Source organism: Malus sylvestris, chromosome 12, assembly GCF_916048215.2.
Source record: "Malus sylvestris chromosome 12, drMalSylv7.2, whole genome shotgun sequence".
Classification (NCBI taxonomy): Eukaryota; Viridiplantae; Streptophyta; class Magnoliopsida; order Rosales; family Rosaceae; genus Malus; species Malus sylvestris.
The window spans coordinates 26,055,613-26,072,499 of NC_062271.1; the positions used below are offsets into that span (position 1 = coordinate 26,055,613).

A 16,887-nucleotide genomic window follows, 5' to 3' on the forward strand; every position below is an offset into this window, starting at 1 on the left:
AGCTAAACTATTCTGTTCAGGTGTATATGGGCATGATTTTTGATGTAAAATGCCATTTGCAGTAAAAAAAATTTGCAAGGGTTTGCCTATGTATTCTCCCCCTCCATCACTTTACAAGATTTTAATTCTAGTTGAGAACTGAGTAAGAACAAATTGGTAAAATGATGCAAAGACAGAAGAAATACCTAATTTATTAAGCAATCGAAACATCCAGCAAAATCTGGTACATTCCTCTACAAAGATGACATAGTATCTAAAGCCATCAACGGAAATACATGGTGTAGGTCCCCACAAATCACTGTGAATAATCTCAAAAGGGGTTACTAACTTATTAACAGCTGGACTAAAGGGAAGTTTGGCAAATTTGCCTTCTAGACAACTCTGACATACTACAGGGGATACATCTTTAACAACAGGTATTTTAGACTTATTCAATATAAGAGATACAATTGAGTTTGAAGGATCACCTAACCGGCTATGCCATAGGGTAGAGGTAGTAGTTTTCCTAAGACAAGAAATAGCCGAAGATGTTGTTGGTATTGATGAAGAAGGAATAGCAGCAATTGAAGGGATATGGTAAAGTCCATTATTGCAGTGGCCTTTAAACAAGATTTTCCATGTAACTTTGTCCTGAATCCAAAAATAATATGCATCAAAGATTAGCCAGCAGTTGTTGTCCAAACAAATTTTATGTATTGATAACAAATTATGAGATAATTTGGGAACATATAGAATAGAATGTAAATTGATGGACTAATGAGGAGTTCTAAGAACAGTGTTCCTAATATGAGTGATTGGCAAACCTTCACCATTAGCTGTTTGGACAGTATCATGCTGTGGATAAGGAGTAGCCAAAGAAAAATTATTAAGATCATGTGTCATATGGTTTGTTGCTTCGAAATCAGTCAACCAAACTTGTTAATGAACTTGATTAAATGTGGAAGCAGTCATAGATGCCAATCCATATTATTTGTACCATATTTAGGGCATCCGTATTTAGACATCGTATAAATACTCGGGGGACTCAAATGTAATTATGTAATAAATCAAGGGGCAAATATGTAATAAGTGAGGAACCCTTATTCTATAAAAGGACTCCTCACTCTCCTCATTAAGGGAGATGAAGGTTTAGGCCATGGGAAGAGAGAAAATAGGCTAGAGAGCACACTGCCTCTAGCCTTCTTGTATATTCACCATTCAGAGTGAAACAATATGAACATCAGTGTGGACGTAGCCCAAACATTGGGGTGAACCATGATACATCTTGTGTTCTTTACTTTCTTGCAGATTCACGGTCGAATTTACGTTGTTCCAAGACCCCTCCGGTTTTGTGCATCAACATTTGGCGCCATCTGTGGGAAATCGACACGAAAAACTATGTCGATTCTCTTTCATTTTTTTCTTCTCACCACCGTGAATCTGCACAACCCAAGAACCCAAAACCTCATTCTTTGGGGTTTTCCAGAAAACCTTCGCATACCTCCAACCAACTCTCTCACTCTCTCCCGCCCGTTATTGACAGCACTGTGAAGAACGAGGTGAAGCCGCCAAAAGGAATAGCGCTGCAGTCGCATTCCTGGACCTTCTGGTTCGATTACCCGGCCGCCAAGTTCAAGAAGGAGAATTTTGTGAAATTTTTAATAACCCTCCAACTTCCAGCCGTTAACCTCCCCAATCTCGAAACGGTGTCATCTACAGATCTTAGAGGAAAACCTCAGTCGCTTTGTTAATCTGGATCTAATCCTGTGTTAGTCTCCTAATCAAGCTTTCGAAAACGGGATTGAGATTCCTGAAACGACTCAGATTCTAAGCACATATTATATATATATATTTTTTTTTTTTCTATATAATTATTATTATATATTTGCAAATTATCTGCATCCAATCCGATTCCATTTCTGAATAATGTTGGCGAGCACTGGCAGTTCCGTCGTTCAGCTTCGAACCAAATCGTCACTTTTGCCGTCGCAGTTCATTGCGACGTCGGTAGCTCAGCTTGGCGGGAGCAGGGCGGTGATGACAGTAGGATAAAAGTCAAGGGGGCGAAGCAGCCGTCATCTCTGATTTCTTCCTTCCAGTTTTTTTATTGCTTTTGCTTCAGCTCCTCATTCTGCTTCAACAGCAGGATAAAAGTCAAGGTGATCTCCTTGCCAGCGGTCGGAATGATAAAAAGGCGGAGGAGGACGACGATGGTGTGTCGTCATTGTCATCGTCCGAAGTGGACGAGCTGGGTTTTCTTCGACGACTGCCTATTTCGATTCGCCTGATGTTGAGCTCTATGGAGATCTCTTATCCCTTTACAGTAAAAATGAGGCAACAACAGATTCAACACTGCCAAGATACTCAGTCACCCTGACGTTGTGGTGTCTGACACGGTTGTGGAGCCATACAATGCCACCATTTCCGTCCATCAGCTTGTCGAAAAAGCAGAAAGTAAAAGCTCAAATTCCCTTCAATTGTGCAGATGGGCTCTGAAAGTTGTAGGAAATGGAGTGCGAAACAAAAGCAAAAGAAGATAAAAAGAAGTAGACATAATTGCGGTGGTGATGGCATTATGGGCGTGACCCATTGAGTAGGCCCTGCCCCCCGCAACTACCAGCTGCACATGCTATCTCACTATCCAACCATCTGCCATACCCACCTTCTACAACAACTTTTTTGAATGATGTGATTTATTTTTCTTATCTTTTGCAAACATCTGTATAAACCCACCAGAGGGTAATCATAAATAAAGAAAAAGGCAGCATGCCAAAAAAAAAAAAAAGGCAAGCCCAAAATAGTGGGCTGGAATGTTATGTGGAGGGCGAAGGCCCATATGCCCAAAAGAGCCAGACCCTATGACTTCAAACTCCAACCTCCATCCATCCACTTAAGGTTCACCCTATATTATCACCAACTAGGTGATCAAAAGTATGTCCAGTACTCTAAAATTAATCGGCAACCTGTCGCTATTATCACCAACCAGGTGATCAAAAGTACGTCCGGTACTCCAAAATTATACATGAGCATCACTTATGTCAATCATACATAAACATACATGAGTATCACTCATGTCAATCATACATAAACATTCATGAGCATCACTCATGTCAACAGTCATGAACATCACTCATGTCAACATCCATGAGCATCACTCATGTCAATCAACATAAACATTCATGAGCATCACTCATGTCAATCAGCTTCGAAAGCTTCATTTACAGAGCTCCAGCTTCAAAAACTTCATTTACAAAAGCTCCAGCTTAACAACCGCCACTTCGGCCCATACATGGATTGAATTTGAAGTCTCCAGCCAACAGACTCTATTGATTGAAGACTTGGGGGACTACACTATGTACCATATATTGGGCTTCCGTAACTGGGCCTCATGAAAAATACTTGGGGGACTTAGCCCATTATTTATGTACTGAGGAGCGAACCCTTATTCTATAAAAGGGACTCCCTCACTTTCATTAGAGAGCACCCATTATTCATGTATTGAGGAGCGAACCCTTATTTTATAAAAGGGACTCCCTCACTTTCATTAGAGAGAGACTCTTAGCCCATCACTTATGTATTGAGGAGCGAACCCTTATTCTATAAAAGGGACTCCCTCACCTTCATTAGAGAGCATCGCCGCCAGCTGAGCAACCACCTCGCAGCGAGTATAACTCCTAACCCATCACTTATGTATTGAGGAGCGAGCCCTTATTCTATAAAAGGGACTCCCTTACCATCATTAGAGAACATCGCCGCCTGCTGAGCAACCGCCTCGCCGTGAGCATCAACTCTAGCCCATCATTTATGTATTGAGAAGCAAGCCCTTATTCTATAAAAGGGACTTCCTCACCTTCAACACCACAAGCCGAGCCAACCAAGGCAACATAAGCCACAAGTCGAGCAGCCTCGTAACATGTGCTACTTCTAGTTGAACAACATTTCACATTGAGTACCGCCTCATATCGAGTAGCAGTTCTAGACGACCTCTAGTTACTTCGGCCCACACATGGACTGAATTTCAAGTCTCCAGCCAAAAGACTTTCTTGACTGAAGACTTGAGGGACTACTGTTTGTACCATATTTAAGGCCTCCATATTTAGACCTCGTATAAATACTCGGAGGACTCAAATGTAATTATGTAATAAATAAAGGGGCAAATATGTAATAAGTGAGGAGCCCTTATTCTATAAAAGGACTAATCACTCTCCTCATTTAGGGAGGTGAAGGTTTAGGCCATGGGAAGAGAGAAAATAGGCTAGAAAGCACACTGCCTCTAACCTTCTTGTATATTCACCATTCAGAGTGAAACAATATGAACATCAGTGTGGACGTAGCCCAAACATTGGGGTGAACCACGATACATCTTGTGTTCTTTACTTTCTTGCAGATTCACGGTCGGATTTACGTTGTTCCAAGACCCCTCCGGTTTTGTGCATCAACACATATGAAGTAGCAGCATTTATTTGATTGGACACAAGATGTGAAGACATATTCATCATAGAAGTAGGCATAGTAGGCATAATGAAAAGCATATTATACATGGATTGAGGAGGCATACTAGAAAAAGTAGTATTCATAGCACTCATCTATGAATTAGAATTCTTCCCTTTATTTCTATAAAAGCATGTCTTTGCAGTATGATGATTTCTGTCACAAATTTGACACTTTTCAAAGGTATCAGATGTTTCAGTGGACCTATAAACACATGTTGCAGGAGAATGACCTTGCTGAGAACATATTTGACAGATCACAATAGAGGAAGGCCCACCATTACTGAATTAAGAAGGGTTCCCAAGAATACCAGGAGCATAATCATACACGATTGGTTTAGAGTTATAGAACTTTTGACCTTGATTATTGTAATACCTCTGATTATTAGATGTTTTGCCTTTGCCATTGTACTTAGACTTGTTTCCTCCATAATTGCCTTGATAATTTCCAGAATTGCCTCGATATCCATTATTGTCGTGAACCCCAGAATTGAAGGTGCCCTGAAATCCAGAAGAAGATTCTCCATTATTATTCTGTGAGAAATAAGGACCGTTAGATCCCATATCTTGGTTCTTGACTACCATTGCAGACAAGGATGAAGTGGTATAAATATTCTCAATAATTGCTTCCTCTGCCAGTAACTGTGCACGAAATTCCTTCAAAGAAATGACATTTTCTCTACCACGAATGACACATCAAAAAGTGTTGTATTATGTAGGTAACCCATTTAATGCCAAAATCACAATATCTTCATCAACAAAAGTAACCCCAGCAGCAACATGATAATATCTTGCTTCCTTGATCTGTTGAAGATATATTGTAATAGAATTTGTGCCTTTCTTGATTGTTTGTAAATTAGACTTCAATTGGAAAATGGAAGTCTTGCTCATAGTAGAAAATTGTTCCCGAAGTCGAACCATAAGTCTTTAGCACTAGAACTGCCAATAGCACAATAAATTGCCATAGAAGATAAAGTGGATGTGATGAGTTGCATCAAAGCACGATCATGCATCTTCAATACCTTGTAAGCATTAGACTCAATTCTGGATTCAGGGCCAGTAGAAGTAACTCCTGAATTGTCAAGAAACTGCGAAGGACAAGGATTTGTGCCATCCATAAAATCCATAATGCCATAACCTTCAAACATCAACTTCATCTGAAAATGCCATTGAAGATAATTTGTATCATCCAGCTTGACTGTTACCGACGTTAACACATAGGAAATCAACCCAGTAATCGGTGATTGCAAAATTTGCAATTGATTTGCAATAACCATGTTGAATCTTTCTTTGAGAACAAACATCAAACACCTGGTGTGCAAGAAAAATATATGATGCGGAGAACCAAGAAATGAAGAAGAATCGCCCATAAATTCTTGAAAGACAAGAACAAATAAGAGAAAAAAGAAGATTGATGAGCGGAAGCAAAAAGAACCAAGGACCGAAGACCCTTAACAGACATAAGCGGTTTGGGCGAGTAATACCATGTTAACCATATTGCAGAGCTTCAATGGAGAGATACAGAGAAAAGTTGAGAGAGAAGAGAGAAAGAGAGAGAGCTTGGAAAAGAAGCTACTGAATGTTATATTAGATTTTTTGTAATTACAACAGTACACAATCTTACATTTTGTAAGATCTTAGCCTAACTGCCTTATCTACTTTATTACAATCTTATCTTATACACTTCATTATACCGACTACAACAACATTGTGTTACTAATCTCCTTGATGAATGACAAGTGGCATAATCCTCTTCATTCATTATTTATACTCTAACAATAGCTTCGCCTATGGTTCCACTATAAAACCAATTAGCATTATGGGGAGTAGCCCAACCTCTTATAAGCTCATGCAAGGTCCTTCCTCCCATCAATGTGGAATTCATTCTCAACAAAAACTCCTACTTCCATATAATTCTGTCAATACAACTTCTATACAATCAGATGAAACCTCATAATCTCCTAAATTTTGTTCAAGTTAAAGTTAAAAAGTGAGTTATTCATGAATCACCTTCCAAACCCGGCTGTCATGGTAGAAAGGATAAAATTCATCCTTCTATTTTTAATTTGAAAAATATTATAAGATAGACATTCACTTTCTTCAACGTATATTGAATCTAATGAGTTATGAAGTTCAATCAAATCTAAACACCAAACAAAGCCTTAGAGGTTATGAAATAGAATTGAGTTGTTAGATCTTGGATATTGAATTACTGACCAAGAATTCCCAACGAGGCCTCATGTTATGAAATAAAATTTAGTTGTTAGATCATAGTTGTTGAATCATTGACCAAGAATAATGGCTAAAACTCCTAGTGTATAGTAAACAACGAAGCTACTAACAAATGTCCTCCAGAGTGGTTAAAATTGAAAACTTGCTCGGATTTACAATAGAACAAATGATGTTTTTAATCTAAACGATTTACAATTGGTTGACACAATATCGAAGCTTAACAATTAAGCAACGAGGAAAATGAAGAGCTAATTAGATAGATAGCTAGTGAGCGAGTGAGGGATCAGTTAGCTAGAGACCCATCGAGAGATTTGGTCCACAAGTTTTTTTTTTTTTTTTTCCTTACCTGGTTTTGGACAAAACATAAATAATGAGAGGGATTCTGATGTACCCGCATGTCAACAAGAAGGAAGACGGAATAGAAACCAATTATGCACCATGCACGATTGGCCATTAATATCAAGGGACCCCGACATTAATTGTGTACCTAACTAGGTGCCAGCAACCGAGATTTTGGAAGGCGAAATATTGTTTGGGGTACAATTTTTTCTTTTCTTTTCACCAACTGGGAAAACATCATACAAGGTTAATATTTTGTAATTACCTGGTTTTACCCATTCACGACATATATAGTGAAGATATTGCACAATTTTATACATTAATTGTTTCAATCAAGGGCGATATTTTTGTGAACTACCGATAACTGGCTATGAAATAACACTAAATTGACAGAAATTAAATGTTGTTTCTCGTTGTGTTTGTATTAGATTTGTCGGTACAATGAAATTCACATGAAATTGGTATAAAATTGACGCCAAATTGAAGAAAGTTTAGATTCTATGGTAAGATAAATTGACAATATGTGGAGTAATCCAACTTACTCATAAGCCAATGTAAGGTCCCTTCTTCCATCAATGTGAGATTCATTTTGAACAAACCCCCTCATGTATAACGAATTTTCAAGCCTAATACGTGGATAACATAAATAGGGTAACGTGGAGCACGTGTGATCGTTGGGCTTCACGCACGGGACAATCTTCTCTCATACCATAAAGAAAGTTAAGATTCTATCATAAAACCAACTGACAATGAAATCTCTTCTTCCATCAACGTGAGATTCGTTCTCAACAAATGAATTAAGTAGGATGAATGGTAAAGTTACAGAAACTTCGTCAAATTTGGAACCTATTATTTGTACAATGGATTTGATTCCCCTTAGATGGCATTTTAACACGAGAGGCGTGAATTTCGTTTATGAAACTTATCTTAGGGCTTTCGCCAATCATATAATTAAGTACTTTCTCTTTCAAGTGGTGGTAAGTGGCGGATCATTTATGTGATTAGGCTAATAAGTTTGAATTTGGGCTTAAGAGAGCATCAAGGGACTCAACTGTAATAAAAAAAATTAGATCATGGAACGCACCAAAAGCATTAATTTCATCACACCCACCAACTAACTCCTCCCAACTCCTACCAGACGTACATGCCTTTTTTCTTCTGTAGTTCAGTTCACTTTAAGTAATATGTTTCTCACCATACTAGCCGACCACGTATGGGACTTCCTAGCAAGAAGATATATCAAAGAAAATACACGGTTGGTTATGTATAATTTTGCACTTGTAAGTGGAATGTCTTGGTTAGGTTTGATTTGCTTAGATAACAAATTTAAAATCAAATTGTTATGATCATCCAATTGTATGACTTGCCCCAGATATCCCTTACATTTTAAAATAGAGTGTTTTCTTATAAAAAAAAGATCATTTTTCACTGTAAACAAATCATAATTTGATTTATGTTCCGACGAGTTTTCAATAACTTTAAAATGTAAGGAGTTCAAATTAATAATTCATGGAAATGATTGCTGTAACATGTAATTAAACACGTAAACGTGGCCACAAAAGTTGTTGACCACAATACCCTTAGTTCAACTATTCTTTCTCAATTTTTGTCTATATAAGCACCACACCATAGTGCCTTTATAACTCACTAGCTACTCGAGTTTTCAAATCAAGTTCTTTCATATCCATCTTTCATACACATATTTGGTAATCCACAGCCTTTTTAAGTCATTAATTATGGCTAGCTCTGCAGTGACCAAGCTTGCTTTGGTGGTGGCCTTGTGCATGGCGGTGAGCGTTGCTCATGCCATAACATGTGGCCAAGTGACCAGCAGCCTTGCGCCATGCATTGGCTACGTGAGGAGTGGCGGAGCTGTCCCTCCAGCTTGCTGCAATGGAATCAGAACCATTAACGGCTTGGCCAGGACCACCGCTGACCGCCAGACTGCTTGCAACTGCCTGAAGAATCTTGCCGGCAGCATCAGTGGTGTTAACCCTAACAATGCAGCAGGGCTTCCTGGAAAGTGTGGAGTCAACGTCCCCTACAAGATCAGCACCTCCACCAACTGCGCCACGTAAGCATTACAAAACCCTAATTCCCGTTGAATGTCAAACCATTAGATCTTTGATCTAAGTTGAACTCCATAAACCCGAAAAATATGCATACATCGTTGCTAATTGTTTTTGTTTTGGCTAATGCATCTTCCTCAAGAACAACAATATAATTTATTGATTTTTGTGTTTTGTTGTTGTGTGATTGCAGCGTGAAGTAAGCGATGGGAGATCATTAATTTCCGGCCGCAGATAATGTTTAGTGAGAATAAAATGTGCTTCTGCCATCCGGCCACAAGGGATTCCTCATGAGGGAATCGTTTAAGTTGTTCTAGTACTTCTGTATCATCTACTAGGCCATCAATATTAATTATAATACTCGTCCATGTTGAATTAATGAATAATATTTAAGTTTAAGGAATGTTGTCCTCTTTTGCTATTCCATTTTACTTACTTAAATCCCTCTTCCTCCCATCAGAAACTAAACAAAAATGAAACGGAAAGAGAAAAAAGGAAGCAAAATTAGCATGAACAACCGCCGGATTGAATTTTTCACCAATAACTCGTTAATTATAAGATGGGTTTAGTTAAAATAGTTATGGAAAAGAAAGGAAAGAAAGATGCAATAATAGAACAATTCTTGTCCCAGTGTACAGTACAAGAATAGCTTGTAATCGAGAAAAACTCATGTAGTATATGGGACGGTAAATATGAATCAGTGAACATCGCATGATATTATTATTTCACGAATTATTAATGAAGACTTATGATGTAGTTGAGAGTATTACATTTTTTGCTCCTCAAATAGAGTAAAAATTCAAAATCTTTAGGTTTTTTTTTTTACTTTGAAAGCCAATTGATTAAAAGCTCCTTATGGTTGTTGAGCCTGCTATTGTTATATAATAAAATCTCTAGGTATTACATATAATGCTTTTAGTTGAGGAAAACGAACTACTTTGGGGTCCTAACCCTGTTGGTACTTTCTTTGTCAAGTGAGCTACTTGGTTACAAAAGTACTGATACCTAAGCTTCTTTTAGAGCTAGTGTTCAAAATACGGGTAGAAACATAGTATACTACACAAAGCAAAAATCGTTTCTGGCTCCGGCCGGGTAGACTTAAAACAAGAGCAAGAATTGCTAATTTTCATCTTAATACTGATCTTACTTCTATCTATATTATAATCTCACTCACCATAAAAAGTTAAAAATTTTAAATGTTATTTCTCCCTAGAATCCCTTTCTCCACCCACTATACTATTCCTAATTAACTTCTAATATTATCTAAAGTCTTTTTTAATTTTCAGAAGAATGATTGTCAATATGTTTTCAAAACGAACCAGCATTCTCTTCTTTAGTCGCAGCACCACAACTCGATTACCCTTGCCGCACCAACACGCCTCAAAACGCCACTCACCCCCGTCAACAACCAAACCTTTGAAACCTGGTAAATGTTCAGATCGAAAAATTTGCTTTCTACACGTCCTGTGCCGATCGTTCCTCACGGCGAGCATCTCCTCTCTCTGCTACCTTGTTCTTCGAACGTTTGGCTTCAAACTGGACAGCCAGGGTCTTTTCTCTTGCCTTTTCACATGTATTTTTATTTAATGACCTCAAATTCACTATTTGAAAATAGTATTATTTTCCAAGTTCTACCTAAAAAGAAAACTAAAAAAATGAAAAACAGCTAACAACCAATTTTAAAACAGGTTTCATTTCTTTTCTAAATTGAAAAGAACTAAACCTAAAAATTAAATGGTTAACAAATGAGACCTTAGTATAGTCCAGCCGTTATTACGTACCTTTTGGTAAGCATAATACAATGATTTCCATCATGATAATTGTGGAGCAAAAAATAATCAAGAAAATTATGAAGGTGACATGTGGACTTTTGGGTGAAAAGGATAAAATTACCCTTGAGGTACAACCGGATTCCCACTCGCATGCAACAGATAATAACGGCTCAATCAAAGAAGAGTCAAAAGTGATCAAAATGATATTTATTTAAACTCCTCTCATCACTCATCAAATATTTATTCAAAAGGTAACTCCCAATTTTCCTATTCAATTTAGGATTAATTGCCAAGTTAATTGCAAAATATTATTTCATATAATATCTTGCAATTATACTCACAATTTCACCATATATGGCCGGCCCCTATTCTCCAAATAGGGCCGGCCACTCTCCTATAAATAGTCATATTCTCCCACTAAAAAATTAAGCCATTTGCTAATCATAAACTCCCAAACACATTCTTTTCATAATTCTAACTTTGGTATCGGAGATTTTTCGGCCAAAGCCCTCCCCCCAATTCATCGTGGACACGTGAGACTTTTGGTCTTAATCTTAGGTGTTATTATTTTGTAGGTGCATTTTCGTCAAATGAGAAGACCGCGGAAATTTGCATCCACAAATTGGTGCTTTCATTGAGAATCTTAAATCACAAGCTCGAAGAAGACTCTCGCATTCAAAGTTTCTCATTTCTCGTTCATTTGTAGATTTTTTGTACGTTCTTATTCCTAGATTTTTTTATAAAGTTACAATGACTAGAAATTCGGAAACCACAACGAGTGGAACTTCCTACATTCAAGGATTTGGACCAAGTGATGGCGATCGTGACATAGCCTTACCACAACAATCCATGAGGCTCAACATGATGACAAGTAGAGTGGCACCATCCCCACAGAGAACCATCGTGGCCATGCCAACGGCAGCAGCCACCGTAGCAGCTCACAGTGAAGGCATCACCTTGCAGTCGCAAGCCCAAGCCCGAGCCACTTGCAGCAGTGAGCCTAGGCCTGTGCCACAAGGGAGCCTAACATGGCTCAGCGCAAGCAGGCCCAAATTGCAGCCGCATTTGACAAAGTAGTAGCCCAAGACCAGCAGGCCCGAGTCACGCAAAGGGGAGCCTAGCGCCCACGCGCTTCAATGCCCCATGCTATTTCTGTGGCCCTCAAAGCAATCCAAGACCAGTTCAATCATCTTGGCTTCAAATTGCTAGGCCGACAATTGAACCGGGGGTATTTTCGCCCTATTTTTCTGCAGATTTAGCATATCCTCACTCAAATGGCAAACAACACTTGTCTCGACAAGTCATAAAGTTGACAAGCACCCTCGCGTAACAGACAACCTTGGTAAATCAGCTTTTGCAGTGTCCCGAAGTAGGACATGAGCAGACAACGAACCTCTCTAGCAGCGTCCCGGCAAGCAATCACTCAATTAGTCACAAACCGATCATTCTAGCAGTGTACACTATCGACTGGGCCACCGAGATAGCGTATACTCTCAGTTAGGCCCACAGACAAACATACATTAAATGTTAGGGCCACACTTCGATAATCAACATGAGCAACCTTCTAGGCGAAGTGTTCATTCGTGGCTAAGCCCGCAAGGAGCATCCTCTACCTCACATTGGAGTAGGCAGCACAACGGACGGAGAGAAACAGACACTCAATTTGGTAAAGTTGAATCGGCATCCTGCGAGAAATTCGCTTGCCTGCTAGGAACGTACCATATGCACCGCAGCCATCTCATAAACGAGCTGAACACATGGAAGAGCAGCCTAGACCAGCAGGTCACGACCGAGGGCAGCTGAGAGCTTCGCTACCCCCAATAAATGCAAATTCAAGAAGAAGTAGAGAGACACTTGACCTAGCGATTGGGCGATTTCCAACGCAACGAGGTCACTGACGAGGCACTATAACGAGACACGACCAACATAAATAGGTCATCATTCACGGACGACATCAAGCAGGCATAGCCTCAATTCAAATTTAGCATGCCACATTTCACATCCTTCAAAGGGGATGAAGACAAGAGACACTTGAAGCACTACCAAAGTATAATGATCCTTTATCGGAACAACGACGATCTCATGTGTAAGATATTCGCCACCACTTTACAGGGCGAGGTGCAAGATTGGTTCCGTACCCTGCCACCACAATCCATTCGGAGTTTCAATAAGCTCTTTTGGTTTACACCAAGGAGTATTCATTCTACTGCTCGATTAAAAAGAAGTCCAACCATTTGTTCAATGTCAAGAAGAACCCAAATGAGTCTTTTCGCAACTATGTGAAGAGGTTTAAAGTAGAGAAGGCAAAGATAGTCAAATGTGACGACTCGATAGCTAGTGCAGCCTTCTAAAAAAGACTCCCAGTAGACCATCCATTGTTTGGAGAATTGATTATGAAAGAAGATCTAACTATGGCAGACTCTTTCGCTCTGGCAGAGAAACATGCACTTTGGGACGAAGCACATCAGGCAGACAAGGCACTCGAGCAGCCTCGAAAAGAATCGGCAATAACTCAAAAGAAAGAGGACGGAAAGTAGTACAACAACATAAATAGGTAGAAGGCCGAGCATATGGACCGATCCTCGACTAAAGAAAGCCTGACGCCCAAGAACTATTATAAGTTCTTGATCCTGATCCAGTAAATCCTCCGCGACATCAAAAGCGAACCATGGTTCAAGCTGTCAAAACAATCAAAGCGAGATACCTCCAAGTTGGACCACACCAAGTACTGCGCATTCCATCGAGGTTCCAGTCACACAACTGACGACTGCTACACTTGGAAGAACTACCTAGAGAAGTTGGTAAAAGAAAGCAAGGTGGAAAAATACTTAGACAAGCCAGCTGCGTATCTTAGAAGAAACGCAGATGCTGACGAAGAGCCGATAACCAAGACAATTCGGATCAATGACATCTCCATTGAATTCGAGCACTTGGGGGCCACCAACAGCTCCAAGAAAAAGGAAGATCCAGCAGGCTCTACTAGTCTCACAGGTCCAGGCAGTCAACACCCAACCTAGACCCATCGTTGGCTTCACCAAGCAAGATGCCGAAGACATCGACTTCCCACATAACGACGCACTAGTGGTATCTGTCCAACTAGCCCATGCCATAGTCGATAAAATGATGGTTGACAACGAAAATGCAATCAACCTACTTCAGCTCTCAGTGATTCAGAAGATGGGCTTGGAAAACACAATCATACGCCGAGCAGAGGTACTTACTAGATTCAACGGACACACCTTAACTGCCATCGACAACATTACACTTAACGTGAGAATACCGCCAGCTGTTTCAAAGTAGATGTTCACGATAGCAAGTGACCTGTCTCCCTACAATAGGATTCTAGGGCGACCTTGGCTGATAAAGCTTGATGCCGTAACCTTCATCAAATATCAAAAAATTCAATTCCACATTCCAGGATGAGGAATCAGAAAAATCAAGTCTAACCAAGCCACATCTTGACAATGCACTGTGCACATACTGAATGAGTAAAAAAAAAAAAGACATTTACCCTAGTAGAGGCTATCGAGGTCCAAAGGGATGACGAAGCTACCAAATAGTAATTACAACAGACGGATCAAGAAGATGGTGTCCAAATCAATAGACCAGTAGACAAGACGGGATGGAAACCTGAAGAGGATGCCGAACACATCATTCTTGGTCCCCAGCAGCTAGAGAAGACTGCTAGAATTGACTTACGTCTAAGCCCTAAAGAAAATGAGAAACTTACGACTTTCCTTAAGGAAAATTGTGACGTCTTCACTTGGTCACATTTTGCACAAGTTGCACATTGACCCCACTACCAAACTGGTAATCCAAAAAAGAAGACATTTCACACCTGAATGAGTGGAGATCATCGAAGCTGAAATCGACAAGCTATTGAATGACAGATTCATAGAAGAGGTAGCACACTCAGCATGGCTTACCAACATCATGCTAGTAATGAAGAAATAGAAGGGTAAATAGATAGTTTATGTAGACTACACCGACCTCAACAAAACATGCATGAAGAATCCTTATCCAGTTCCTCAAATCGATATACTAGTATATTCAACTTCCGGGAACCAGCTGTTTAGTTTCTTGGACGCATACTCCGACTAAAACCAAATAGCCATGCACGAGGCCGACAAGGAAAAAACAACGTTCGTGATCGAACGAGGCACCTACTGCTACAAGGTCATGCCTTTTGACCTCAAGTACGTGGAAGCCACTTACCAACAATTGGTAAACATGATGTTTAAGAAGCAAATTAGAGTAACCATGGAGGTTTACGTCGACGACGGTGAAAGGCAAGTAACGACCAGACTACATCGACAACTTGGCGGAAACTTTTGACATCCTTAAAAAGTACAAGATGAAGCTCAATCCTGCCAAATGCACATTTTGAGTATCTTCAGGTGAATTCTTAAAGTACCTAGTGACCCAAAGAGGAATCAAAGCACATCCCAAGCAGATCCAAGCAATCCTAGAAATGAAATCTCAAACTTCCTTGAAGGAGATCCAAAGTTTGACCGAATGAACAGCCACGCTTAACTGCTTCCTCTCGTAGTCGCGGAAGACTTATACATCTACTTGACAATCTCAGAAATTGCAGTAAGCTCTGCCCTTATACGAGAAAAGTTGAGGGCCCAACTGCCGGTATTCTACACTTCTAAAGCTCTTCTCGATATGGAAACCAGATATCCGAGAATCGAGAAATTAATTTTGGCGCTAGTTGTTGCAGCTCGGAAACTCATACTATATTTTCAAGCTCATACAGTCATCATCATGACTTAGTATCCTTTACGATCAATCTTACATGGTCCAAATACTTCTCAACGAGTAATGAAATGGGCGTTGGAACTTGGCTAATACGGCTTAGTTTTCCAACCCTGAACGACGATAAAGGCCTAAGCCTTGGCGGACTTCATAGCAAAGTTCATGCCTAGCTTAGGCAACTCCAACAGAACGACCTAACGACGCCCCGGAAGCATTTGAGCATGCCTTAGCCAAGCCTGCTTCACCCGATTGAGACTTTTAGCATTTGCACGTTGACAATGAATCAAACTACAAGGGCTCAGGAGCAGGTGTGGTTCTTGTCACCTTAGACAGTTCGATGCTCGAGCAGGTGATCACTCTAGGCTTCAAAGCATCCAACAACGAAGCAAAGTACTAAGCCCTACTTGTAGGCTTCCGAATGGCAAAAGATTTGGGGGTGTAAAAGCTTGTAATTCATTATGATTCTCAACTAATCACCAGCCAGACTATTAGAGAGTACACGATAAAACATCCAAAAATGGCGCAATACCTAAAAAAGGTACGAAAGCAACTTGAGGCATTTCAGACTTCCACCCTCACTCAAGTTTCACGGGCAAACAACACTTACGCGGACGCACTAGCCAGCCTAGGCTCCGCCCTTGACCATCAACTCAAATGCTCTATTGGACTATCTAGACAAGCCAAACATAGAGACGGAGCCAGTAATCGAGGTGTCACAGGTTAGTACAACTCCAAACTGGAAAGATTCCATTATAGATTACCTGGTCAATAAAACAATTCCCATGGAAAGATTGGAGTCTAAAAAGCTCCAAATAAAGGTAGCACACTACTACATATGGAACGGCATTCTCGTTCGAAGATCCTATACTGGACCATATCTCTGTTGCCTATTGTCTCCCGACGACCTAGAGGTTTTAAGTTCAATCTATGAGGGCATTTTTGGAAATCACTTCGGAGGTCAATCCTTAGCAAAGAAGGCTCTTAACACAAGTTACTGCTGGCCTACTATGCATTAAGACATTAAGGAGTTAGTACTAAAGTGCGACCGCTACCAACGCTACAAGCCAGTACCAGCATTGCCTGCCAGAGCCTATGATAACCACAACTTAGACGGACATAGAGCATTTCATATGAAGGAACATCATCTGTCAATTTTGCAACCCTTAATCCATCTAGTGCGAGAGGGTAAACCAATTCCCTGACACCTATATGGGTTTACTCTCCAATGCGAAAGGATAAACTATACAC

At 40.0% G+C, this 16,887-nt stretch overlaps 2 protein-coding genes across 2 annotated transcripts; one reads left to right on the forward strand and one right to left on the reverse strand.

Annotated features, from left to right (window-relative positions):
- Positions 1–392: 392 nt before the first annotated feature.
- Positions 393–6,101, reverse strand: LOC126592597 (uncharacterized). The gene is made up of 3 exons (XM_050258347.1): positions 5,492–6,101; positions 4,846–4,970; positions 393–630 (listed from the first exon to the last, which is right to left on the reverse strand). The coding sequence occupies exons 1-3, from the start codon at positions 5,837–5,839 to the stop codon at positions 468–470; spliced, it is 636 nt and encodes a 211-aa protein (XP_050114304.1). The 5' UTR covers positions 5,840–6,101; the 3' UTR covers positions 393–467.
- Positions 6,102–8,667: 2,566 nt separating this feature from the next.
- Positions 8,668–9,512, forward strand: LOC126592598 (non-specific lipid-transfer protein). The gene is made up of 2 exons (XM_050258348.1): positions 8,668–9,114; positions 9,303–9,512. The coding sequence occupies exons 1-2, from the start codon at positions 8,777–8,779 to the stop codon at positions 9,310–9,312; spliced, it is 348 nt and encodes a 115-aa protein (XP_050114305.1). The 5' UTR covers positions 8,668–8,776; the 3' UTR covers positions 9,313–9,512.
- The last annotated feature ends 7,375 nt before the right edge of the window (positions 9,513–16,887 follow it).